Below are 27223 nucleotides of genomic sequence, written 5' to 3' on the forward strand. Positions count from 1 at the left end.
GTGTTATTGTGTCTTTTATGTTATTGACTGTACTCTGTGTTGTTGTTTTTGTCGCACTGCTTTGCTTTATCTTGGCCAGGTCGCATTTATAAATGAGAACTTGTTCTCAACTGGCCTACCTGGTTAAATAAAGGTGAAATAAATAAATACATAATGTGTTCTCTATAATTGAGCCTGCTGCTACAGTCAACAGAATGGCGTTATAAGGAGTTCTATATAAGTGAGCCTGCTGCTACAGTCAACAGAATGGCGTTATAATGAGTTCTATATAAGTGAGCCTGCTGCTACAGTCAACAGAATGGCGTTATAATGAGTTCTATATAACTGAGCCTGCTGCTACAGTCAACAGAATGGCGTTATAATGAGTTCTATATAACTGAGCCTGCTGCTACAGTCAACAGAATGGCGTTATAATGAGTTCTATATAACTGAGCCTGCTGCTACAGTCAACAGAATGGCGTTATAATGAGTTCTATATAAGTGGGCCTGCTGCTACAGTCAACAGAATGGCGTTATAATGAGTTCTATATAACTGAGCCTGCTGCTACAGTCAACAGAATGGCGTTATAATGAGTTCTATATAACTGAGCCTGCTGCTACAGTCAACAGAATGGCGTTATAATGAGTTCTATATAAGTGAGCCTGCTGCTACAGTCAACAGAATGGCGTTATAATGAGTTCTATATAAGTGAGCCTGCTGCTACAGTCAACAGAATGGCGTTATAATGAGTTCTATATAAGTGAGCCTGCTGCTACAGTCAACAGAATGGCGTTATAATGAGTTCTATATAACTGAGCCTGCTGCTACAGTCAACAGAATGGCGTTATAATGAGTTCTATATAAGTGAGCCTGCTGCTACAGTCAACAGAATGCTGTAATAATAACCTCTCTCTCGCTGTCTCCATCCATCACAATGCTACTGATTTCACTGCTGAGAGAGAGAGAGAAAGAGAGAGAAACAGACAGACAGACAGATAAAAGCTGTGTTCGAATACTCATACTACCCACACTAACCGTACTATTTGTGACGTGAATTGAGTATATAGTATGCTTATTTGTCATAGTATGGATATAGTTAGTATGCCAAAAGTTTCCGGATTTCGTACTAAATTCACCAAAATATGAAGCATACTTGCAGAGGACACTATTTCCTTACTTTAGGTCCCATAATGCAATTATTCAGGAAATGGGCGTGGCTTCATATCGTTTTCAGATTTGAAGAAAATTGGGGAAAATATGCAGCCGAAGTCCAACAATAGCGGATACAAATTCATTGCTTTAACTAATTATGACAAATGTGAACAAAATGTTGAGCAATGTAATAAAGTAATTACTTTCAAATAAGTTACCTTACACGTTATGTTGGCTGACAATTTATTAGCTACGCTGTCCCACATAGCATATCAATAAAGCAGTATGTACCGTTATGTTAGCTAGCTACCTAACGTTAGTAGTTATACATCAAACTTGCCAGTATATTAACTATAGGCTATCTAACTACCCAACGTTTATTGACTTGATTATTCCCGTCATTCATAGCTAAGCTAAATGGAATAGTTGTTCTGAGTTTTCAATGGACATTCGGGTGCTTTCGTAAATTCGCTCTGGCTATCTACTCCGATTTCAGAGCACTCTAGTCTGAGCGCAGAATAATGAATTGACTAGTGTTCCACACCGGTTGAAAATGGCCGGTGTCAGTTAATGATGGCAAAAAAGCGTAATTAAATTGTTGCCAGCAACACAGTTAGTCACCAACGCTCTGGATAACACTGAAAACTGCCTAACCAGCTCTGCTAGGGCGAGTAAAATGGTCAGAGTGGCCACTCTCATTTGTGTCTGGAAGTAGCTAGCAAGCTAGCCAACGTTAGCTTGGGTGCTTGACTGCCTTTGTAAGGTCAGAACGCTCAAATCAACCCTACTCCTCCACCCGAGTCCGATCCAGTGTGCGCTCCGAGAGTGAAACACTCTGAATTTCCAAATGGACAATCTGACAACACTCTGAATTTCCAAATGGACAATCTGACAACACTCTGAATTTACAAGCGTACTCTGGCACTCCAGATTGAATTTAAGAACACACCCGAAGTTGTAAAATGTCTAACTAGTAGTTTGTTATGATAACTAGCTAGCAAGAGGTTGCATAGCAACAGCATCAACTTCTGGTAGACCGGCGAAGAGCTAGTACACTCAGCTGAAAGAATACTGTTCCGTTTACAGTATACTAAAACAGAAATGGCACTTTCTGTTTCCCAAGGTGAAATGAGTTGAATATAAAGAGTTCTGCCTACATGTTTCCTACATGTTTCCTATACTGTATATTTCCTATATATTTCCTATATGTTTCCTCCATTTTACCTATATGTTTCCTCCATTTTACCTCAATGTTTCCTATATTTTTCCTCCATTTTACCTAAATGTTTCCTACATGTTTCCTACATGTTTCCTATATGTTTCCTATATGTTTCCTATATGTTTCCTATATGTTTCCTCCATTTTACCTAAATGTTTCCTACATGTTTCCTACATGTTTCCTACATGTTTCCTATATGTTTCCTATATGTTTCCTAAATGTTTCCTACATGTTTCCTACATGTTTCCTACATGTTTCCTATATGATTCCTATATGTTTCCTATATGTTTCCTACATGTTTCCTACATGTTTCCTATATGTTTCCTAAATGTTTCCTAAATGTTTCCTACATGTTTCCTACATGTTTCCTATATGTTTCCTAAATGTTTCCTACATGTTTCCTACATGTTTCCTATATGTTTCCTATATGTTTCCTACATGTTTCCTACATGTTTCCTACATGTTTCCTATATGTTTCCTATATGTTTCCTATATGTTTCCTCCATTTTACCTACATGTTTCCTTTATCTTTCCTATATGTTTCCTAAATGTTTCCTACATGTTTCCTACATGTTTCCTTTATCTTTCCTATATGTTTCCTAAATGTTTCCTACATGTTTCCTACATGTTTCCTACATGTTTCCTATATGTTTCCTATATGTTTCCTATATGTTTCCTACATGTTTCCTACATGTTTCCTATATGCTTCCTCCATTTTACCTACATGTTTCCTAAATGTTTCCTACATGTTTCCTACATGTTTCCTCCATTTTACCTACATGTTACCTTTATCTTTCCTATATGTTTCCTAAATGTTTCCTACATGTTTCCTACATGTTTCCTACATGTTTCCTATATGTTTCCTATATGTTTCCTATATGTTTCCTACATGTTTCCTACATGTTTCCTATATGTTTCCTCCATTTTACCTACATGTTTCCTAAATGTTTCCTACATGTTTCCTATATGTTTCCTACATGTTTCCTACATGTTTCCTCCATTTTACCTACATGTTTCCTTTATCTTTCCTATATGTTTCCTAAATGTTTTCTACATATTTCCTACATGTTTCCTAAATGTTTCCTACATGTTTCCTACATTTTACCTACATGTTTCCTATATGTTTCCTACATGTTTCCTTTATCTTTCCTATATGTTTCCTAAATGTTTCCTACATATTTCCTACATGTTTCCTAAATGTTTCCTACATGTTTCCTACATGTTTCCTATATGTTTCCTCCATTTTACCTATATGTTTCCTATATGTTTCCTCCATTTTACCTATATGTTTCCTTACAGCCAGACAGAGACAACACAAACAGACAAAGTTAGAAAGATCAAGACAAACTAATATCATATTATGACAAATATAACCACATATCGTCCACCTTGGCATTTTACAATTCCTGAAATTCTTCTCAGCCGCCCTATCACAAACACACACATGCACTTATGCACGCACACACATGCGCATGCACACGTGTGCACACACAGACACACACACATACACACACACTTCTTCGTTCAGCCTCCCTATCACATGCTAAACACGTCAATGTCAAACTGTCCCATGATGGGAAATTGATTTCATGCTTAAATTGATTTCATGCTTAGATAACTATCAGAGAGAGAGAGAGAGAGAGAGAGAGAGTCAGACAGAGAGAGAGAGAGAGAGAGAGAGAGAGAGAGAGAGTCAGACAGAGAGAGAGAGAGAGAGAGAGAGAGAGAGAGAGAGAGAGAGAGAGAGAGAGAGAGAGAGAGAGAGAGAGAGAGAGAGAGAGCGAGAGAGCGAGAGAGAGCGAGAGAGAGAGAAAGACAGAGGGAGCGAGAGAGAGCGAGAGAGAGAGAGAGAGAGAGAGAGAGAGAGAGAGAGCGAGAGAGCGAGAGAGAGCGAGAGAGAGAGAAAGACAGAGGGAGCGAGAGAGATATATAAATGCTTGTTTTGATAACTGTTGCCTGAGCCATCACCAACCTCTTTCCATGTCTCTCTTTCTTTCCCTCCATCTTTCCCTCCATCTTTCTATATTTCATCATGTGTCTGTTTCATTCCCCATCACACACCCAGATCATCATTAGTCAAAGACAAACAACAGGAATGAAGAACAAACAGAAGAGAAAAGAGGGGGATGAATAGAGAAGAGAACATGTAGTTGAGAGGGAAGGGTAGGGTGGGAAGGACAGGGGTGACAGTGAAACAATAGCAGGTCTTTAGAAAGTTGTGGCCATCGATGCTACTGGAACCACAGAGAGGGAGGGCATGGTCACACAATACTGCTCTACTGTACTGGCATCACGCCTCTGCTTTGGTCTAGGTCAGAACCGAGGTCAAATACATTAATGTCAAACTATTTGAGTTGTGCTTGAGTTTGCATTTTGCACTTTTGGGATTATCCCATGTGTTCCATTTTGAGATGAAATGAGTAGAGAGGAGAGTTCAGGTTAGGGCTAGTGTGAGAGGGGAGGGGCAGAGAGATGGAGAGAGAAAAGTATGATGACATCATTTTTTAAAAACTATTTAACTAGGCAAGTCAGTTAAGAACCAATTCTTATTTTCAATGACAGCCCAGGAACAATGGGTTAACTACCTTGTTCAGGGGCAGAATGACACATTTTTACCTTTTTACCTTGTCAGGTTCGGGATTCGATCTAGCAACCTTTCGGTTACTGGCCCAATGCTCTAACCACTAAGCTACCTGCCACCCAAAGGGTCTCTCTCTCTCTATTTATATATATCTTTGTCTCCATCCCTCCCTCTCTCTCTCTCCTTCTCTCACTATCTTTCTCTGTCTGAACCCTCTGTCTGGTCTCTGGGGTCTGTAATGGGGGTTTCCCATTGGTTGAGGCTCCCTAGTGATGCTGAGAATAACCACGAATCAGACGGAGGGAGCCCCTTCACATGGTTACCACAGCAACCCCTCAACTGAAAACACACAAGTGAAAGTAGAGGGGGATATCATAAAACATGAATCAATCCTTGACTAAGTTACTTATACAAAAGCTTTCTATGGTGGCAGTGAACTATGTGCGGTACAGGAGCAGGCATTTCAACTTCTATCTGGTAGAGGGTGTAAGAAGATGACTACACAGCCACAAGTGTATGGACCCTATCTACAGCATTTGAACATAGCCAGGACACAATGCATCACACTGTAGGTAGAGATTCTACAGAGAAACGCTTTACATCTCATTAGTGTGTAGACCAAATACATCCTACACACCCCTTAGCAGGAGCCCACGCCCTCCTACACACCCCTTAGCAGGAACCCACGCCCTCCTACACACCCCTTAGCAGGAGCCCACGCCCTCCTACACACCCCTTAGCAGGCGCCCACGCCCTCCTACACACCCCTTAGCAGGCGCCCACGCCCTCCTACACACCCCTTAGCAGGCGCCCACGCCCTCCTACACACCCCTTAGCAGGAACCCACGCCCTCCTACACACCCCTTAGCAGGAACCCACGCCCTCCTACACACCCCTTAGCAGGAACCCACGCCCTCCTACACACCCCTTAGCAGGAGCCCACGCCCTCCTACACACCCCTTAGCAGGAACCCACGCCCTCCTACACACCCCTTAGCAGGCGCCCACGCCCACGCCCTCCTACACACCCCTTAGCAGGAGCCCACGCCCTCCTACACACCCCTTAGCAGGCGCCCACGCCCTCCTACACACCCCTTAGCAGGCGCCCACGCCCTCCTACACACCCCTTAGCAGGAACCCACGCCCTCCTACACACCCCTTAGCAGGAACCCACGCCCTCCTACACACCCCTTAGCAGGAACCCACGCCCTCCTACACACCCCTTAGCAGGAACCCACGCCCTCCTACACACCCCTTAGCAGGAACCCACGCCCTCCTACACACGTCAGACGTCACCGTCTGAGTCCCAGCCTGTAAGAGCCTTAACATTCAGGGGTGACCTACTACTGCAGGAAGAGGGCTTTCCCTGCAGAGTGCAGACAGACACCTTTCTAATGATCAGTGAAGGTAGCCCAACATGTCCTTACCTGTGCAGGTGAAACACTTGACATGGAAGTGTGTGTCCTGAACGCGCACCACCTCTCCCTTACACGCCTCCCGACAACGCTGGCACCGGATTGGTCCAGAGCTCCGCTCACCGCCCAAAGAGCCCTGCTGATAGGCTGTAAAAAGACAGGAGGAGAGACAGCTGACTTCATCCAATCATAACAATCGATGTTTGTCCCCCAGATGGCACCATATTCCCTATAGAGTTCACTACTTCTTAACATGGCCCATAGGGAATAGGGTGCAACCTGGGATGCAACCAACAATACAAAACAATACAAAACAGTCAATATAGCCTCTCTACCCTTCTGTCATGCTCTGTATGCATATCTGTGAGTGGATTTGACATATTGCTCATTCCCACATTCTATAACAGTCAATTGTTTCCTTAACAATGTCAGTATTCCTTACCAGTCACACCCTAACAGGGACAGAACAGAACACAAATGGGAAATTGGAATCCAACGCTAGTTTGTTGTGCCAAGACAGGTTGTAAGGGGAATGGTGGAAGTCTACCACTATATTATGTTACGGGTGGAATCAAAACAAAAAACAAAAGTCCACAGGTTTCCACAGACATGCCAATGAACAAGTGGGTACTTAGACATAGTGTGTGTGTGTGTCTGTGTCAGTGAGTGCATGCGTGCATACGTTTGTGTGTGTATAGGCCACTGCCATGCCCGTCTGCAGTGATAAGCAACCTGAAATTGAGTGTGGGACTGGCATAGATTAACCCAATTCTTTGTGACAAGGGGGAAGTAGTGTGTGCCAGGTAGAGTAATCCTCTAAGCTTCTGTCCTCTACAGAGGAGAGGAGAGGAGAGGAGAGGAGAGGAGAGGAGAGGAGAGGAGAGGAGAGGAGAGGAGAGGAGAGGTCGCCACTAGCCAGGGCATAGAGAGAAGGAGAGGAGAGGAGAGGAGAGGAGAGGAGAGGAGAGGAGAGGAGAGGAGAGGAGAGGTATCATGAGAGCTCGCCACTAGCCAGGGCATAGAGAGAAGGAGAGGAGAGGAGAGGAGAGGAGAGGAGAGGAGAGGAGAGGAGAGGAGAGGAGAGGAGAGGAGAGGAGAGGAGAGGAGAGGAGAGGAGAGGAGAGAGAGGAGAGGAGAGAGAGGAGAGAGAGGAGAGGAGAGGAGAGGAGAGGAGAGGAGAGGAGAGGAGAGGAGAGGAGAGGAGAGGAGAGGAGAGGAGAGGAGAGGAGAGGAATAGGTATCATCGGAGCTAGCCACTAGCCAGGGCATAGAGAGGAGGAGAGGAGAGGATAATACCTTTCACCTGTCTTCCTTCCTGAGGACATCAACAGCAGAGTGAGGGAAAGTACACACCCCAGGATTACCCAGATTAAAGGACAATTCTACTCAAAAACTATCTTGTGGTATTTGTTATATTATTTTTTATATCTTAAAATATTTGTAGGGGGTCGAATAGCTTAAATATTGCAGATAGATTGGGGCTTCCATCAATGTAATTGTAATTTCCAATCCCCCATATATGCTTTACCTGACGCCCCGGCAGGGATTACATACATTTTACGGACACAATCTATTTTACATTAGTTATCTTGCTGTTATTAGTCCCGCAACTTCAGCTCCACTCAACCCCTTCCATCTATTTCTGAAGACCATCCAGTCCCATCCTTCAGCTCCACTCAACCCCTTCCATCTATTTCTGAAGACCATACAGTCCCATCCTTCAGCACCACTCAACCCTTCCATCTATTTCTGAAGACCATACAGTCCCATCCTTCAGCTCCACTCAACCCCTTCCATCTATTTCTGAAGACCATCCAGTCCCATCCTTCAGCTCCACTCAACCCCTTCCATCTATGTCTGAACACCATACAGTCCCATCCTTCAGCTCCACTCAACCCCTTCCATCTATTTCTGAAGACCATACAGTCCCATCCTTCAGCTCCACTCAACCCCTTCCATCTATCTCTGAACACCATCCAGTCCCATCCTTCAGCTCCACTCAACCCCTTCCATCTATTTCTGAACACACAGTTTTCTTTTTGCCATATATTTTTCTACTGTGCTGTGATGTTTCACAAAAGTTCTGAACCTTTCTATTCTCATAGTTTTTACAGATTGTAAATTTAAACATATTTTTTTGCTAAAAGTATTATTATATTATTGATCGATTGACTATGACTTTTCAGATCACCCAGTAGTGCTATTTGCAGAGTTAGCTCCAGGTAAATCAAATCAAATCAAATCAAATTTTATTAGTCACATACACATGGTTAGCAGATGTTAATGCGAGTGTAGCGAAATGCTTGTGCTTCTAGTTCCGACAATGCAGTAATAACCAACAAGTAATCTAACCTAACAATTCCACAACTACTACCTTACACACACACACAAGTGTAAAGGGATAAAGAATATGTACATAAAGATATATGAATGAGTGGTGGTACAGAACGGCATGGCAGATGCAGTAGATGGTATAGAGTACGGTATATACATATGAGATGAGTACTGTAGGGTATGTAAACATAAAGTGGCATAGTTTAAAGTGGCTAGTGGTACATGTATTACATAAAGATGGCAAGATGCAGTAGATGATATAGAGTACAGTATATACATATGAGATGGGTAATGTAGGGTATGTAAACATTATATTAAGTGGCATTGTTTAAAGTGGCTAGTGGTACATTTTTACATAATTTCCATCAATTCCCATTTTTAAAGTGGCTGGAGTTGAGTCAGTATGTTGGCAGCGGCCGCTAAATGTTAGTGGTGGCTGTTTAACAGTCTGATGGCCTTGAGATAGAAGCTGTTTTTCAGTCTCTCGGTCCCTGCTTTGATGCACTTGTACTGACCTCGCCTTCTGGATGATAGCGGGGTGAACAGGCAGTGGCTTGGGTGGTTGTTGTCCTTGATGATCTTTATGGCCTTCCTGTGACATCGGGTGGTGTAGGTGTCCTGGAGGGCAGGTAGTTTGCCCCTGGTGATGCGTTCTGCAGACCTCACTACCCTCTGGAGAGCCTTACGGTTGTGGGCGGAGCAGTTGCCGTACCAGGCGGTGATACAGCCCGACAGGATGCTCTCGATTGTGCATCTGTAGAAGTTTGTGAGTGCTTTTGGTGACAAGCCGAATTTCTTCAGCCTCCTGAGGTTGAAGAGGCGCTGCTGCGCCTTCTTCACAACGCTGTCTGTGTGGGTGGACCAATTCAGTTTGTCCGTGATGTGTACACCGAGGAACTTAAAACTTTCCACCTTCTCCACTACTGACCCGTCGATGTGGATAGGGGGGTGCTCCCTCTGCTGTTTCCTGAAGTCCACAATCATCTCCTTTGTTTTGTTGACGTTGAGTGTGAGGTTATTTTCCTGACACCACACTCCGAGGGCCCTCACCTCCTCCCTGTAGGCCGTCTCGTCGTTGTTGGTAATCAAGCCTACCACTGTAGTGTCATCCGCAAACTTGATGATTGAGTTGGAGGCGTGCATGGCCACGCAGTCGTGGGTGAACAGGGAGTACAGGAGAGGGCTCAGAACGCACCCTTGTGGGGCCCCAGTGTTGAGGATCAGCGGGGTGGAGATGTTGTTACCTACCCTCACCACCTGGGGGCGGCCCGTCAGGAAGTCCAGGACCCAGTTGCACAGGGCGGGGTCGAGACCCAGGGTCTCGAGCTTGATGACGAGTTTGGAGGGTACTATGGTGTTAAATGCTGAGCTGTAATCGATGAACAGCATTCTCACATGGGTATTCCTCTTGTCCAGATGGGTTAGGGCAGTGTGCAGTGTGGTTGCGATTGCGTCGTTTGTTGACCTATTGGGTCGGTAAGCAAATTGGAGTGGGTCTAGGGTGTCCGGTAGGGTGGAGGTGATATGGTCCTTGACTAGTCTCTCAAAGCACTTCATGATGACGGAAGTGAGTGCTACGGGGCGGTAGTCGTTTAGCTCAGTTACCTTAGCTTTCTTGGGAACAGGAACAATGGTGGCCCTCTTGAAGCATGTGGGAACAGCAGACTGGGATAAGGATTGATTGAATATGTCCGTAAACACACCAGCCAGCTGGTCTGCGCATGCTCTGAGGACGCGGCTGGGAATGCCGTCTGGGCCTGCAGCCTTGCGAGGGTTAACACGTTTAAATGTTTTACTCACCTCGGCTGCAGTGAAGGAGAGCCCGCAGGTTTTGGTAGGGGGCCGTGTCAGTGGCACTGTATTGTCCTCAAAGCGGGCAAAAAAGTTGTTTAGCCTGTCTGGGAGCAAGACATCCTGGTCCGCGACGGGGCTGGTTTTCTTTTTGTAATCCGTGATTGACTGTAGACCCTGCCACATACCTCTTGTGTCTGAGCTGTTGAATTGCGACTCGATTTTGTCTCTGTACTGGGACTTAGCCTGTTTGATTGCCTTGCGGAGAGAATAGCTACACTGTTTGTATTCGGTCATGCTTCCGGTCACCTTGCCCTGGTTAAAAGCAGTGGTTCGCGCTTTCAGTTTCACGCGAATGCTGCCGTCAATCCACGGTTTCTGGTTTGGGAATGTTTTAATCGTTGCTGTGGGTACGACATCGTCAATGCACTTCCTAATGAACTCGCTCACCGAATCAGCATATTCGTCAATATTGTTGTTGGACGCGATGCGGAACATATTCCAATCCGCGTGATCGAAGCAGTCTTGAAGCGTGGATTCAGATTGGTCGGACCAGCGTTGAACAGACCTGAGCGCGGGAGCTTGTTGTTTGAGTTTCTGTTTGTAGGCTGGAATCAACAAAATGGAGTCGTGGTCAGCTTTTCCGAAAGGGGGGCGGGGGAGGGCCTTATATGCGTCGCGGAAATTAGTATAACAATGATCTAGGGTTTTTCCAGCCCTGGTAGCACAATCGATATGCTGATAGAATTTAGGGAGTTTTGTTTTTAGATTAGCCTTGTTAAAATCCCCAGCTACGATGAATGCAGCCTCAGGGTGTGTGGTTTCCAGTTTACAAAGAGTCAGATAAAGTTCGTTCAGGGCCATCGATGTGTCTGCTTGGGGGGGAATATATACGGCTGTGATTATGATTGAAGAGAATTCCCTTGGTAGATAATGCGGTCGACATTTGATTGTGAGGAGTTCTAGATCAGGTGAACAGAATGACTTGAGTTCCTGTGTGTTGTTATGATGATCACACCACTTCTCGTTAATCATAAGGCATACCCCCCCGCCCCTCTTCTTACCGGAAAGATGTTTGTTTCTGTCGGCGCGATGCATGAAGAAACCAGCTGGCTGCACCGACTCCGTTAGCGTCCCTTGATGTTACAATTCTTCAGCCATTCCTGGACCTGCTACCAAAAGCAACCAAAAGCAAGCTACATGTAGACAGTACCAAAACAAATGATCTAATGATTCTGTCTCTTCACAGCAAAATCTGCAGAGCTGGGATGGTAGTAACCCCCATGTATATAACATGCTGTTGGTTGCAAGAATTTTGTATGATAATACAAATAAAAAAGTCTTGAATCCGGCGTCGTTTTGCATATCATGTGCCATGGAATCGGTACATCAAAAATCTCTTCCAAACTATTTTGCTATCTATATGGCACAGCTATCAATTTTTTGTTCCTTAAATGAAACTGGTATATATTTTCATTTATCACAATTTTCTTTAACCAATTTTGGTCTTTAATGCAGAGGCGTCAGACAAGTTCCTTACTTTTCCCCTTTCCACTTGTCTCTTCCATTTTTGCGATAATGCTGCAATTAGTTGGTTGTAATTTTGGGTAGAGCAGACATTTCCATATATTTGTGTTAGCTACATGTGTGACATAACTCCCCTGTTGATAGTTACAGTATGTCACACATGTAGGCCAAACTCTCTCTCTTTGTCTAGGGGCTTCATAATGCCTATCATCTGAAAGAGCCAAGGCCAAACTCTCTCTCTCTCTCTCTCTCTCTCTCTCTCTCTCTCTCTCTCTCTCTCTCTCTCTCTCTCTCTCTCTCTCTCTCTCTCTCTCTCTCTCTCTCTCTCTCTTTCTTGCTCTCTCTCTTGCTCTCTCTTGCTCTCTCGCTCTCTCGTGTGGCTCAGTTGGTAGAGCATGGTGCTTGTGTGGGTTTGATTCACAGAGGGGACCAGTAAGAAAAAAAAAGTATGAAAATCTATGCACTCACTACTGTAAGTCTCTCTGGAGAAGAGAGTCTGCTAAATTACTCACTACTGTAAGTCTCTCTTGAGAAGAGAGTCTGCTAAATGACTCACTACTGTAAGTCTCTCTGGAGAAGAGATTCTGCTAAATGACTCACTACTGTAAGTCTCTCTGGAGAAGAGATTCTGCTAAATGACTCACTACTGTAAGTCTCTCTGGAGAAGAGATTCTGCTAAATGACTCACCACTGTAAGTCCCTCTGGATAAGAGTGTCTGCTAAATGACTCACTACTGTAAGTCTCTCTGGATAAGAGTGTCTGCTAAATGACTCACTACTGTAAGTCCCTCTGGATAAGAGTGTCTGCTAAATGACTCACTACTGTAAGTCTCTCTGGATAAGAGTGTCTGCTAAATGACTCACTACTGTCAAATCAAAACAAATCAAATGTATTTATATAGCCCTTCTTACATCAGCTGATATCTCAAAGCGCTGTACAGAAACCCAGCCTAAAACCCCAAACAGCAAGCAATGCAGGTGTAGAAGCACGTAAGTCTCTCTGGATAAAAGTGGCTGCTAAATGACTCAAATGTAAATGTCTGCCTCTGTTGAGTGTTAAGTCATCCCAGACAAACAGAACAAAGGTTCTGGATCAGTTGTACCTAAGTGGTTCATTAACATTATTGTCGTTAGCTGTAACCACAGGTCCTGGATCAGTGAAGGTGGTAGTGGTAAGGTAAACATCACCGTGGGAGGCACATACACAGGTCCTGGATCAGTGAAGGTGGTAGTGGTAAGGTAAACGCCACCGTGGGAGGCACATACACAGGTCCTGGATCAGTGAAGGTGGTAGTGGTAAGGTAAACGCCATCGTGGGAGGAACATACACAGGTCCTGGATCAGTGAAGGTGGTAGTGGTAAGGTAAACGCCACCGTGGGAGGAACACATACACCGGTCCTGGATCAGTGAGGCGGTAGTGGTAAGGTAAACACCACCGTGGGAGGCACATACACAGGTCCTGGATCAGTGAAGGTGGTAGTGGTAAGGTAAACACCACCGTGGGAGGCACATACACAGGTCCTGGATCAGTGAAGGTGGTAGTGGTAAGGTAAACGCCACCGTGGGAGGCACATACACAGGTCCTGGATAGGCTGTCAGGGCTGCCCAACCCTCTTCCTGGAGATCTACCGTCCTGTGGGTTTTCAGTCCAACCCTAATCTAACACACCTGATTCTACTAATTAGCTGCTGAACAAGACCTTAACTAGCTGAATCAAATTCGCTAAATTATGGTTGGACTGAAAAACCTACAGGACAGTAGATCTCCAGGAGGAGGGTTGGGCAGCCCTGGGCTAAGTGAATCAGGCAAAGTGATAGCTAAGTGGTTTTAAATACAAAAGGCAGTGGGAGGCTGCTGCTATTTAAAAACTGGTCCTGGATCAGTGAACGGGGCAGCTTAGTGGTCCAGTAGTTTTACTACCAAGTGGTAAGACAGCTCCTGGATCAGTAGCTAAGTGATATAAGGCAAAGGGCCGTGGCAGGCTGCTGCTATTTCTACACCGACCTCAACACGTGCTGAGAGCTCACAGTCACAAGGGATTGTGGGAGATTGGAAGTGACATGTCCCTCGCACTCTCTCTCTCCCTCTTTCCACTATATCTCTCTCAATTCAATTTAATTCAAAGGGCTTTATTGGCATGGGAAACATACCGTATATTTACATTGCCAAAACAAATGGAATAGACAATAAACAAAAGGGAAATAAACAAGGGAAACATTAAACATTACACACACATAAGTAGTAAAATAATATAGACATTTCAAATGTTATATTATTGGCTTTGTACAGTGTTGTAACAATGTTCAAGTAGTTTTGAAGTATGAAAAGGAAAATAAATAAACAGATAAATATAGGTTTTATTTACAATGGTGTTTGTTCTTCACTGGTTGCCCTTTTCTCATGGCAACGGGCCACAAATCTTTCTGCTGTGATGGCACACTGCAGTATTTCACCTAACAGATATGGGAGTTTATCAATGTTTGATTTGTTTTCAAATTCTTTGTGGGTCTGTGTAATCTGGGTGAAATATGTTCCTCTAATATGGTCATACATTTGGCAGAAGATTAAAAAGTGCAGCTCAGTTTCCACCTCATTTTGTGGGCAGTGTGCACAAATCCTGTCTTCTCTTGAGAGCCAGTTTTGCCTATGGCGGCCTCTCTCAATAGCAAGGCTATGCTCACTGAGTCTGTACATAGTCAAGGATTTTCTTAATTTGAAGGTCAGTCACAGTGGTCAGGTATTCTGTCACTGTGTACTCTCTGTTTAGGGCCAGATAGCGTTCCAACTTGCTCTGTTTCTTGGTTGATTCTTTCCAGTGTGCCAAATAGTTATCTTTTTGCGTTCTAATCATTTGTTTGGGTGTTGTATTGTAGACAAAGTATATTTTTGTAGATTTCTGCATGCAGAGGCTCAATTGGGTGTTTATCCCATTTTGTCCTCCCATTTTGTGAATTCTTGGTGAGTGAGCGGACCCCAGACCTTAAAACCCTAGAGGGCAATGGGCTCTATAACCGATTCAAGTATTTTTAGCCAGATGCTAATTTGGTATGTCGAGGTTCATGTTTTGATGGCATAGACAATTCATTGATATATATTCCATATTCCAACAGTAGTTATTGGGGTCAAATACTGTATGTCTCCACCTTTGTGGATTGGCGGGATCAGGCCTTGGTTTCAAACATTGGGGAAGATGCCAGAGCTGAGGATGATGTTAAAGAGTTTAAGAATAGCCCATTTGAAGTTGTGGTCTGTATATTTATCATTCCGTTTAATATACCAACACCAAAGGCCTTTTTGGGTTGGAGGGTTTGTATTTTGTCCTGTAGCTCATCCAATGTAATTGCAGAATCCAGTGGGTTCTGGTAGTCTTTAGTAGCTGATTCTAAAATGTGTATTTGATCATGTACATGTTTTTGCTCTTGGTTCTTTGTTATTTGGCCGAAAAGTTTGGGGAAGTGGTTTATCCATACATCTCCATTTTGGATAAATAGCTCTTTGTGTTGTTGTTGGTTTAGTGTGTTCTAATTTTCTCAAAAGTGATTTGATTCTAAGGATTCTTCAATCACAATGAACTGTTTCTGACATTCTGTTCCTTCTTTTTGCTTAGTGTATTTCTGTATTGTTTTAGTGTATCACCATAGTGAAAAAAATACTTTTTTTGGTTCTCTCTGTTTCTCAGTTTCTTTCTTAGGTTTTTACATTCCTCATCAAATCATTTCTTATTGTTGTTAGTTGTCTTAGGTTTTCTGCCGTAATTTAAATTTGATATGTTAGCTGATAGGTCAAATATATTGTTCAGGCTTCCTACTGCTATGTTTACACCTTCAATGTTGCAGGAAAACATTTTGTCCAGAAAGTTGTCTAGGAGGAATTGGATTTGTTGTTGGCAAATAGTTTTTTGGAAGGTTTCCACACTACCTTCCTTCCATCTAAAGCATTTCATTAATAGTATGTTGTTTGTTCGGCTTCAATGCCTCATGATTGAGTATTGCTCTGTTCAAATAGACTATGATTTTGCTGTGATCTGATAAGTGTGTCAATTGGCTGACTGTGAATGCTCTGAGAGACTATGGGTTGAGGTCGGTGATAAAGTAGTCTACAGTACTACTGCCAAGAGATGAGCTATAGGTGTACCTACTGTAGGAGTCCCCTCGAAGTCTACCATTGACTATGTACATACCCAGCGTGCAACAGAGCTGCAGGAGTTGTGACCCGTCTTTGTTGGTTATGATGTCATAGTTGTGTCTAGGGGTGCATATCAGGGAGGGAATGCTGTCACCTCCAGGTAGGTGTTTGTCCCCCTGTGTGCTAAGAGTGTCAGGTTCCACCATTTAGGTCACCACAGACTAGTACATGTCCTTGGGCCTGGAAATGGTTGATTTCCCCCTCTAGAATGGAGAAGCTGTCTTCAATAAAGTATGTTGACAACCCTACATCTCCTCCCTCTGTTCTGTTGTCTCCATCCTTCTCTCTTCTTCTCCTCCCTCTCATCCCTTCCCTTTATCTCAGCGGACAAGAATGTCTGGGGAAAAAGGTAGCACACAGGACTTTTTTGGCTCCAGAGCGGTCTAAGGCATCATATCTCAGTGCAAGAGGCGTCACTACAGTCCCTGGTTCGAATCCAGGCTGTATCACATCCGGTTGTGATTAGGAGTCCCATAGGGCGGCGCACAATTGGCCCAGCATTGTCCAAGTTTTGCTGGGGTAGGCCGTCATTGTAAACTGACTTGCTGAGTTAAATAAAGGCTAAATTAAAAAAAATCTCTGTTGAGATAATTTCCTTTTGAATTTCTAGCCAATTGTAAAATGTTCCTGTTTTGATTAATTGAATAGAGTGTGTTAGGTCTGCTCTATACCAAATTATCACACCCCTCTTCTCTGTTTCATACCCAGCAGTTTGGTTGATGGGACTACCAGCTCTCTGTAACCTAGACGGCAAGCAGTGGGTCCATCTCCTCTATACCATGTTTCTTGTAAGATGACAATGTCTGTATTTCTAATTTCTTTGGTGAAGTCCAGGCTCCTGCTTGTTAGGCCAAAGGCAGATGACCTCAGTCCTGGGATATTCCAGGATGAGATAGTGAAGACTTTGTGTTCCATAAAGTGTCCAATGTTGTTAGTCGTTGTTAGTCTCTCTCTCTCCGCTGAGATAAAGGGAAGGGATGAGAGGGAGGAGAAGAAGAGAGAAGGATGGAGACAACAGAACAGAGGGAGGGGATGTAGGGTTGTCAACAAGACCATGTTGAGAAGAAACACCCAAAGCAGGTGGTGATTAGCAGCAGTAAGTCAGTGACCGTCTGTATTTACAGAAAACCAGTAGTCTCTCTCTCTCTACACCCTCTATCTTTTCTTCTCTCTCTTTCTCTCTTTCTCTCACCCCACACCCACACCCTCTCTCTCTTTCTCATCCACTCCTTCCTTCCTTCCTTCCTTCCTTCCTTCCTTCCTTCCTTCCTTCCTTCCTTCCTTCCTTCCTTCCTTCCTTCCTTCCTTCCTTCCTTCCTTCCTTCCTTCCTTCCTTCCTTCCTTCCTTCCTTCCTTCCTTCCTCTCCTCCCCCACCTTGGGGAGGCCCATCCATCAGAGTGTGATATAGGGTCCAATGGCCTTGGTGCAGATGACCTTGGTGCCCTGGCAGATTGGGTATCTCTTGAAAATCACAAATTTCATAGCCAAGGCCATTTGGCCTTCAAGAGGTATCCTATCTGCCAGGGCACCAAGGCCATATGCACCAAGGACATTAACCAAAATAGACTATTACATTGATTTGGAAAATTCCAGAAAATTATGTAATAGCTTTAGAAGCTTCGGATAGGCTAATTGACATCATTTGAGTCAATTGGAGGTGTACCTGTGGATGTATTTCAAGGCCTACCTTCAAACTCAGTGCCTCTTTGCTTGACATCATGGGAAAATGAAAAGAAATCAGCCAAGACCTCAGAAAAAAATTTGTGGACCTCCACAAGTCTGCTTCATCCTTGGGAGCAATATCCAAACACCTGAAGGTATCACGTTCATCTGTACAAACAATAGTACGCAAGTATAAACACCATGGGACCACGCAGCCGTCATACCGCTCAGGAAGGAGACGCGTTCTGTCTCCTAGAGATGAACGTACTTTGGTGCGAAAAGTGCAAATCAATCCCAGAACAACAGCAAAGGACCTTGTGAAGATGCTGGAGGAACGAGGTACAAAAGTATCTATATCCACAGTAAAACGAGTCCTATATCGACATAACCTGAAAGGCCGCTCAGCAAGGAAGAAGCCACTGCTCCAAAACCGCCATAAAAAATCCAGACTATGGTTTGCAACTTCACATGGGGACAAGATCGTACCATTTGGAGAAATGTCCTCTGGTCTGATGAAACAAAAATAGAACTGTTTGGCCATGATGACCATCGTTATGTTTGGAGGAAAAAAGAGGATGTTTGCAAGCTGAAGAACACCATCCCAACCGTGAAGCACAGGGGTGGCAGCATCATGTTGTGGGGGTGCTTTGCTCCAGGAGGGACTGGTGCACTTCACAAAATAGATGGCATCATGAGGAAAGGAAAATTATGTGGATATATTGAAGCAAAATCTCAAGACATCAGTCAGGAAGTTTAAGCTTCGTCGCAAATGGGCCATCCAAATGGTGGCCCATTTGGTCCCGTGTGGCTCAGTTGGTAGAGCATGGCGCTTGCAACGCCAGGGTTGTGGGTTCATTCCCCACGGGGGGACCAGGATGAATATGTATGAACTTTCCAATTTGTAAGTCGCTCTGGATAAGAGCGTCTGCTAAATGACTTAAATGTAAATGTAAATGTAAATGGACAAAGACCCCAAGCATACTTCCAAAGTTGTGGCAAAATGGCTTAAGGACAACAAAGTCAAGGTATTGGAGTGGCCATCACAAAGCCCTGACCTCAAACACATAGAAAATGTGTGGGCAGAACTGAAAAAGTGTATGCGAGCAAGGAGTCCTACAAACCTGACTCAGTTACACCAGCTCTGTCAGGAGGAATGGGACAAAATTCATTATTTTTCGATATGTATACTTTGACAATGTAAGTAATAATGAACTTGCCATGTCAATAAAGTCAATTGAATTGAATTGAGAGATGGAAATAGAAAGAGAGAGAGAGAGATAGAGAAGGATTTTGTGTAGTCGTGTGCGACAGAGATAGAGAGAGGAGAGGGAGAGAGAGAGAGAGAGAGAGAGAGAGAGAGAGAGAGAAGGATTTTGTGTAGTCGTGTGCGACAGAGATAGAGAGAGAGAGGGAGAGAGAGAGATAGAGAAGGATTTTGTGTAGTTGTGTGCGACAGAGATGGAGAGGGAGAGAGAGAGAGAGAGAGAGAAAGATTTTGTGTAGTCGTGTGTGACAGAGAGAGAAGGCCTTTGTGTAGTCGTGTGTGACAGAGAGAGAGAAGGATTTTGTGTAGTCATGTGCGACATAGAGAGAGAAGGATTTTGTGTAGTCGTGTGTGACAGAGATAGAGAGAGGAGAGGTAGATAGAGAAGGATTTTGTGTAGTCGTGTGTGACAGAGTGAGAGAAGGATTTTGTGTAGTCGTGTGTGACAGAGTGAGAGAAGGATTTTGTGTAGTCGTGTGTGACAGAGAGAGAAGGATTTTGTGTAGTCGTGTGCGACAGAGAGAGAGAAGGATTTTGTGTAGTCGTGTGTGACAGAGAGAGAGAAGGATTTTGTAAAGTCGTGTGCGACAGAGAGAGAGAAGGATTTTGTGTAGTCGTGTGTGACAGAGAGAGAGAAGGATTTTGTAAAGTCGTGTGCGACAGAGAGAGAGAATGATTTTGTGTAGTCGTGTGTGACAGAGAGAGAGAAGGATTTTGTAAAGTCGTGTGCGACAGAGCGTGAAACTTCATCAGAAAATAACCTGCTGCTCTCTAACTTGTATACCCAGAATGAAACACACCAAAAGACACACGGTTCTAACCAACTGACCATGAGATACAGAGCAAGCAGCAGATGAGAAGAGACAGTCTAACCTCAATGTAATTACAGTGTAGCTTCTGGGCTATCTCAAACAATGTAGCGGATAACACACAGAACAGCACAGAACAGTAACACCAACAGGCCTAGGGGGAGAGGAGAAAAGAGGAGAAGAGAGGAGACTATAAAAGAGGAGAGGTGAGGAGAAAAGACAAGAGGAGAAAAGAGGAGAAGATAGGTGAGGAGAGGAGAAGAGAAAAGAGGAGAGGATAAAATAGGAGAGGGGAAAAGAGGTAAGGAGAGGATAAAAGAGGTGAGGAGAGGAGAAAAGAGGAGAGGTGAGGTAAGGAGAGGAGAGGAGAAAAGAGGAGAGGATAAAAGAGGTGAGGAGAGTTGAAAAGAGGAGAGGTGAGGTGAGGAGGAGAAAAAAGGAGAGGAGAGGAGAAGTGAGGAGAAAAGAGGAGAGAAGTGAAGAGAGGAGAGGGGAAAAGAGGAGAGGAGAAAAGAGGTGAGGAGATGAGAGGAGAAGATAGGAGAGGAGAGGTGAGGAGAGGAGAAAAGAGGAGAGATGAGGAGAAAAGAGGAGAGGAGAAAAGAGGAGAGGAGTGGAGAAAATAGGAGAGGAGAAAAGAGGACAACAGGTGATATGAGAGGTGAGGAGAAAAGAGGAGAAGAGAGATGAGGAGAGGAGAGGAGAGGAGAGAAAAGAAGAGGAGAGGAGAGGAGAGGAGTGGAGAGATGAGGAGAGGTGAGGAGAAGATAGGAGAGGAGAGGTGAGGAGAGGAGAAAAGAGGAGAGATGAGGAGAAAAGAGGAGAGGAGAAAAGAGGAGAGGAGTGGAGAAAATAGGAGAGGAGAAAAGAGGACAACAGGTGATATGAGAGGTGAGGAGAAAAGAGGAGAAGAGAGATGAGGAGAGGAGAGGAGAGGAGAGAAAAGAAGAGGAGAGGAGAGGAGATGAGTGGAGAGATGAGGAGAGGTGAGGAGAGAAGACGAGAGATGAGGAGAGAGAGGAGAGGAGAGGTGAGGGGAGGAGAGGTGAGGAGAGGAGTGGAGAGATGAGGAGAGGTGAGGAGAGAAAAGGAGAGATGAGGAGAGGTGAGGAGAGGAGAGGAGAGGAGAAAAGAGGAGAGGAGAGGAGTGGAATAGAGAAAAGAGGAGAGAAGAGGAGAGGAGAGGTGAGGAAAGGAGTGGAGAAAAGAGGAGAGGAGAACAGATAAGATGACAGGTGAGGAGAAAAGAGGAGAGGAGATGAGATGCGAGGAGAGGTGAGGGAGGGGTGAGGAGGGTTGAGGAGAGGAGATGCTGTATCTGCTGTGTGTGAGTATGCCTGGAGCCAGAGCACTGACACGTCACACAACCATCTGCCTGCTGTGACACTGCTGACTCTATGTGTGTCTGTGTGTGTCTACAGACAGCTCGTGCTTGTTGCTCTGTTGACAGTTCTCCACATAGTGACCTAACCCCTCCGTCTCCTGTCAGATGACACAATAATTCTACAGACTAACAAAACAATTCCAAACATTTATACAGCCACCATAGAATTTGTACACACGCAGACGCAGACGCACACACACACACACACACACACACACACACACACACACACACACACACACACACACACACACACACACACACACACACACACACACACACACACACACACACACACACACACACACACACACACACACACACACACACACACACACACACACACACACTCAATAAGGCAAGGAACTACATGGGAGCCTAAAGAATGAATAGTGAATAATGCAACAACATCCAATAACAGGAGAAAGATTGATGTAGGCCTAATAATAATTCAACCATACAGATCTGGACATTGGGGAGGAGAGACAGGGGGAGGGGAGATAGGGGAGGAGAGGGGGAGGAGAAGGGGGAGGGAGACAGGGAGAGGGGAGATAGGGGAGATGGGGAGGAGAGGGGGAGGGGAGCCTGGGGGTACTGAAGACAGTGCAGCAGTGTGAGTCCTGGGGGAACTCTGGACAGACTGAAGACTGTGCAGCAGTGTGGGTCCTGGGGGAACTCTGGACAGACTGAAGACAGTGCAGCAGTGTGGGTCCTGGGGGAACTCTGGACAGACTGAAGACAGTGCAGCAGTATGGGTCCTGGGGGAACTCTGGACAGACTGTAGACAGTGCAGCAGTGTGGGTCCTGGGGGAACTCTGGACAGACTGTAGACAGTGCAGCAGTGTGGGTCCTGGGGGAACTCTGGACAGACTGAAAACAGTGCAGCAGTGTGAGTCCTGGGGGAACTCTGGACAGACTGAAGACAGTGCAGCAGTGTGGGTCCTGGGGAAACTCTGGACAGACTGAAGACAGTGCAGCAGTGTGGGTCCTGTATGGGTCCTGGGGGAACTCTGGACAGACTGTAGACAGTGCAGCAGTGTGGGTCCTGGGGGAACTCTGGACAGACTGAAGACAGTGCAGCAGTATGGGTCCTGGGGGAACTCTGGACAGACTGAAGACAGTGCAGCAGTATGGGTTCTGGGGGAACTCTGGACAGACTGTAGACAGTGCAGCAGTGTGGGTCCTGGGGGAACTCTGGACAGACTGTAGACAGTGCAGCAGTGTGGGTCCTGGGGGAACTCTGGACAGACTGAAGACAGTGCAGCAGTGTGGGTCCTGGCCTGGGGAACTCAGGAGTTTTGTTCCAGCCCAACACTAGCTCCTCTTATCAAAGTAGTGGTCATGAGGAAGGCCTGTGTGTGTCTGTGATTGTGTGTATTAGGATTTGATGTGGAATTTGTTAGATATTAGGTTTTGTTGTGGAATTTGTTAGATATTAGGTTTTGTTGTGGAATTGTTAGATATTAGTTTTTTTTGTGGAATTTGTTAGATATTAGGTTTTGTTGTAGAATTTGTTAGATATTAGGTTTTGTTGTGGAATTGTTTGATATTAGGTTTTGTGGTGGAATTTGTTAGATATTAGGTTTTGTTGTGGAATTTGTTAGTTATTAGGTTTTGTTGTGGAATTGTTAGATATTAGGATTTGTTGTGGAATTTGTTAGATATTAGGTTTTGTTGTGGAATTGTTAGATATTAGGTTTTGTTGTGGAATTTGTTAGATATTAGGTTTTGTTGTGGAATTTGTTAGTTATTAGGTTTTGTTGTGGAATTGTTAGATATTAGGATTTGTTGTGGAATTTGTTAGATATTAGGTTTTGTTGTGGAATTGTTAGATATTAGGTTTTGTTGTGGAATTTGTTAGATATTAGGTTTTGTTGTGGAATTTGTTAGTTATTAGGTTTTGTTGTGGAATTGTTAGATATTAGGATTTGTTGTGGAATTTGTTAGATATTAGGTTTTGTTGTGGAATTTGTTAGATATTAGGTTTTGTTGTGGAATTTGTTAGATATTAGGTTTTGTTGTGGAATTGTTAGATATTAGGTTTTGTTGTGGAATTTGTTAGATATTAGGTTTTGTTGTGGAATTGTTAGATATTACCTGTTAGATACTGCTGCACTGTCAGGTCTAGAAGCAGAAGCATTTCACTACACTCACAATGACATCTGCTGACCATGTGTATGTGACCCATACAATTTGATTTGATTTGAGCTGTCTCCAGCTCAATAGATCTGTGGCCCAGGGGCAGGGGTTGAGCTGTGCAGGCTTGGTGTGGAGCTGAACTGGGGTTAACAGGAGTTGAGCTGTCCAAGCTTGGTGTGGAGCTGGACTGGGGTTAACAGGGACTAAGCTGTCCAGGCTTGGTGTGGAGCTGGACTGGGGTTAACAGGGGTTGAGCTGTCCAAGCTTGGTGTGGAGCTGGACTGGGGTTAACAGGGACTAAGCTGTCCAGGCTTGGTGTGGAGCTGGACTGGGGTTAACAGGGGTTGAGCTGTCCAGGCTTGGTGTGGAGCTGGACTGGGGTTAACAGGGACTGAGCTGTCCAGGCTTGGTGTGGAGCTGGACTGGGGTTAACAGGGGTTGAGCTGTCCAGGCTTGGTGTGGAGCTGGACTGGGGTTAACAGGGGTTGAGCTGTCCAGGCTTGGTGTGGAGCTGGACTGGGGTTAACAGGGGTTGAGCTGTCCAGGCTTGGTGTGGAGCTGGACTGGGGTTAACAGGGGTTGAGCTGTCCAGGCTTGGTATGGAGCTGGACTGGGGCTGACAGGGACTGGTTGCAATGAGCTTTGCAATTCTGGGAGACATCAGGTTTGTGGATGTACGTGATGTGAGGTACAGTATGAGTCTGATGCTGATGATGAAGATGATGACGAAATTCAGCAGGGGGCATGGATTGTTTACGAAATTAATAAGACAAACTGCACATTTCTAATATCAAATTCTGTGAATTTCTGAAAATCTGTGAATCTGTGAAAACGACCGTTTGCCAGCCAGACAGACACACAGAAACCATGACATGTCAGAGAGCAACAGCTACTGAAGGAAGTCAAAGACGACTCACAGCAAGTCCCCTACCTTGACCCCTAACCCTTAACATAACCCCAAATACATACCACACAAATACATATCACTATCCTGACACTCAGTCCCCTAATTGAAGCAACTTATCCAATAAATATTACCAAGGATGAGCTAATAAAAAGCATTGATGAATCAGAGAAGAAGTGAGGGGGAAGAGAGGAAACATGGGAAAGATGGGGAAAGAGGGGAAAGAGAGGAAAAAGGGGAAAAAGAGGAAAAAGGGGAAAGAGAGGAAACAGGGGAAAGAGAGGAAACAGGGAAAGAGGGGAAAGAGAGGAAAGAGAGGAAAGAGGGGAAAGACTGGAAACAGGGGAAAAAGGGGAAAGAGGGAAAAGAGAGGAAACAGGGGGTAAAGGGGAAAGAGGGGAAAGAGAGGATACAGGGGAAAGAGAGGAAAGAAAGGAAAGAGGGGAAGAGAGGAAACGGGGGAAATATGGGGCAAGAGGGGAAAGAGAGGACACAGGGGAAAGAGAGGAAACAGGGGAAAGAGGGGAAAGAGTGGAAAGAGAAGAAAGAGAGGAAAGAGAGGAAACTGGGAAAATATGGGGAAAGAGGGGAAAGAGAAGAAACAGGGGAAAGAGGGGAAAGAGAGGAAAGAGAGGAAACAGGAGAAAGAGAGGAAAGAGAGAAAAGAGGGGAAAGAGAGGAAAGAGAGCAAAGAGAGGAAAGAGAGGAAAGAGAGGAAAGAGAGGAAAGATGGAAAAAGGGGGAAAGAGAGGAAAGAGGGGAAAGGGAGGAAACAGGGGAAAAAGGGGAAAGAGGGGAAAGAGAGGAAAGACTGGAAAGCAACAGAAAATGCTTTTGTCTTTAGCTCTCTGTGAGAATAACTTAAAATCAAATCAATACAGAGTAAATAAGAACACATGTTAATAAAATCTTGAATTTAATGCACATTAGCAGCTAATGTTTCGTTGAATGCTACTAAACATGTCTATTCTCTATTGTTGCGTCTTATTGTTCATGTGTCTTATTTCTGTATACTCCTCAGAGAGCGACGCTTCATAGTAACCTAGAGAAGAGAGTTTCACAGTAACCTCGAGAAGAGAGCTTCACAGTAACCTAGAGAAGAGAGCTTCACAGTAAACTAGAGAAGAAAGCTTCATAGTAACCTAGAGAAGAGAAGATGGCTTCAAAGTAAACTGGAGAAGATAGCTTCACAGTAACCTAGAGAAGAGAAGATAGCTTCAAAGTAACATAGAGAAGAGAGCTTCATAGTAACCCAGAGAAGATAGCTTCACAGTAAACTAGAGAAGAGAGCTTCATAGTAACCTTGAGGAGATAGCTTCATTGTAACCCAGAGAAGATAATATTGCTTGAAAGTAAATTAGAGAAGAGAGCTTCATAGTAACCTAGAGAAGAGAAGAGAGCTTTATAGTAACCTAGAGAAGAGAGCCTCACAGTAACCTAGAGAAGAGAAGAGAGCTTCATAGTAACCTAGAGAAGAGAAGAGAGCTTCAAAGTAAACTAGAGAAGATAGCTTCATAGTAACCTAGAGAAGAGAAGAGAGCTTTATAGTAACCTAGAGAAGAGAGCTTCACAGTAACCTAGAGAAGAGAGCTTCACAGTAACCTAGAGAAGAGAAGAGAGCTTCACAGTAACCTGGAGAAGAAAGCTTCACAGTAACCTAGAGAAGAAAGCTTCACAGTAACCTAGAGAAGAGAGCCTCACAGTAACCTAGAGAAGAAAGCTTCACAGTAACCTAGAGAAGAGAAGAGAGCTTCACAGTAACCTAGAGAAGAGAGCTTCACAGTAACCTAGAGAAGAAAGCTTCACAGTAACCTAGAGAAGAAAGCTTCACAGTAACCTGGAGAAGAAAGCTTCACAGTAACCTAGAGAAGAGAGCTTCACAGTAACGTGGAGAAGAAAGCTTCACAGTAACCTAGAGAAGAGAGGCGCACAGGAATGGACTGACTCACCACTGGTACTCATGATGCTCACAGGTTCTCATCCAAGACTATGTTCCCAGAAAATGATTTTCAGAGCAGCTATAATTCCAATAAACCAAAATATCCTTTCCACTCTGTGACTTTTCAATGCGAAGATAGGGAGACCCGAAGAAAGACAGAGAGAGAGGAAGAGAGGATGAGAGAGGGTGCTCTGGAATCCAATTCGTAAACGACAACCCTCCTCCTCTTCTTCAGTGGTCGAGGAGAAAAATAACTTCAGGCAGACAGGAAAGATACAATGTTGCTGGGTCACATTCCATGTTTTTGATGTTGTCCCTCCCGGTTGATTCCACAGTGTTCTCTCAAAGCGCTGACCATGGTTGGCACTGCCGTGCGCTCGCTCTCCTCTCTCCCGGTTGGTATGTGAAAAGCGCTCGCGCTCCAACGTCAAGCTCCCATCCCACTGGAGCGACGTCACCGGAGCAGAGCGCGCGGGTTCGGTGTGGCACGCGAGCGAACCAGGGAGCCAACAATGAGCGCGTTTTGTCAAGGGAGAGGAGGGGAGGTCAGGCGCACCGGCGGCATGGGATTTAAACTCCGCGGATGATTAACAGTGATGACACTGCCCTCTCCTGGAAGTATATTCTAGTGCACACTAATATATTAATTGCAGCTTTATATCGCAAAAAGTGGTTGGGGAAGCTACTCTGAAATCATAGTTTACCACCCTACCAATGACTTTACACTGGAAGAAAGTTAAGCTACATTAAAGCCTGAAGAGAAATACATATAGTTTACTGAACTAGAGTTACTTTGAAAAAGACGTTCCATTACATCTAAGCTACTGGATGAAAAATTATCATATCTGAATCTGAAATGTCATAGACTACAAATTGTAAGAGCAGATCAATCTGGGGCAAGATGTTAAATTTAGCCTATTAAACACAAACACATATG

At 44.5% G+C, this 27223-nt stretch overlaps 1 protein-coding gene across 1 annotated transcript in view; it reads right to left on the bottom strand.

The window, feature by feature from the left end:
• The window catches only part of LOC139581652 (actin-binding LIM protein 3-like), a 94368-nt gene extending 67594 nt beyond the window's left edge, over positions 1 to 26774 (bottom strand). The window contains exons 1-2 of the mRNA XM_071411637.1: positions 26297 to 26774; positions 6359 to 6493 (exon numbers count right to left, since the gene is read on the bottom strand). Of these exons, the coding sequence (XP_071267738.1) occupies positions 6359 to 6493; positions 26297 to 26309 (148 nt within the window). The 5' untranslated portion in view covers positions 26310 to 26774. The remainder of the gene's footprint in view (positions 1 to 6358; positions 6494 to 26296) is intronic.
• Positions 26775 to 27223: the final 449 nt, after the last annotated feature.

The sequence above is a fragment of the Salvelinus alpinus genome, chromosome 7, assembly GCF_045679555.1.
Source record: "Salvelinus alpinus chromosome 7, SLU_Salpinus.1, whole genome shotgun sequence".
Taxonomy (NCBI): Eukaryota; Metazoa; Chordata; class Actinopteri; order Salmoniformes; family Salmonidae; genus Salvelinus; species Salvelinus alpinus.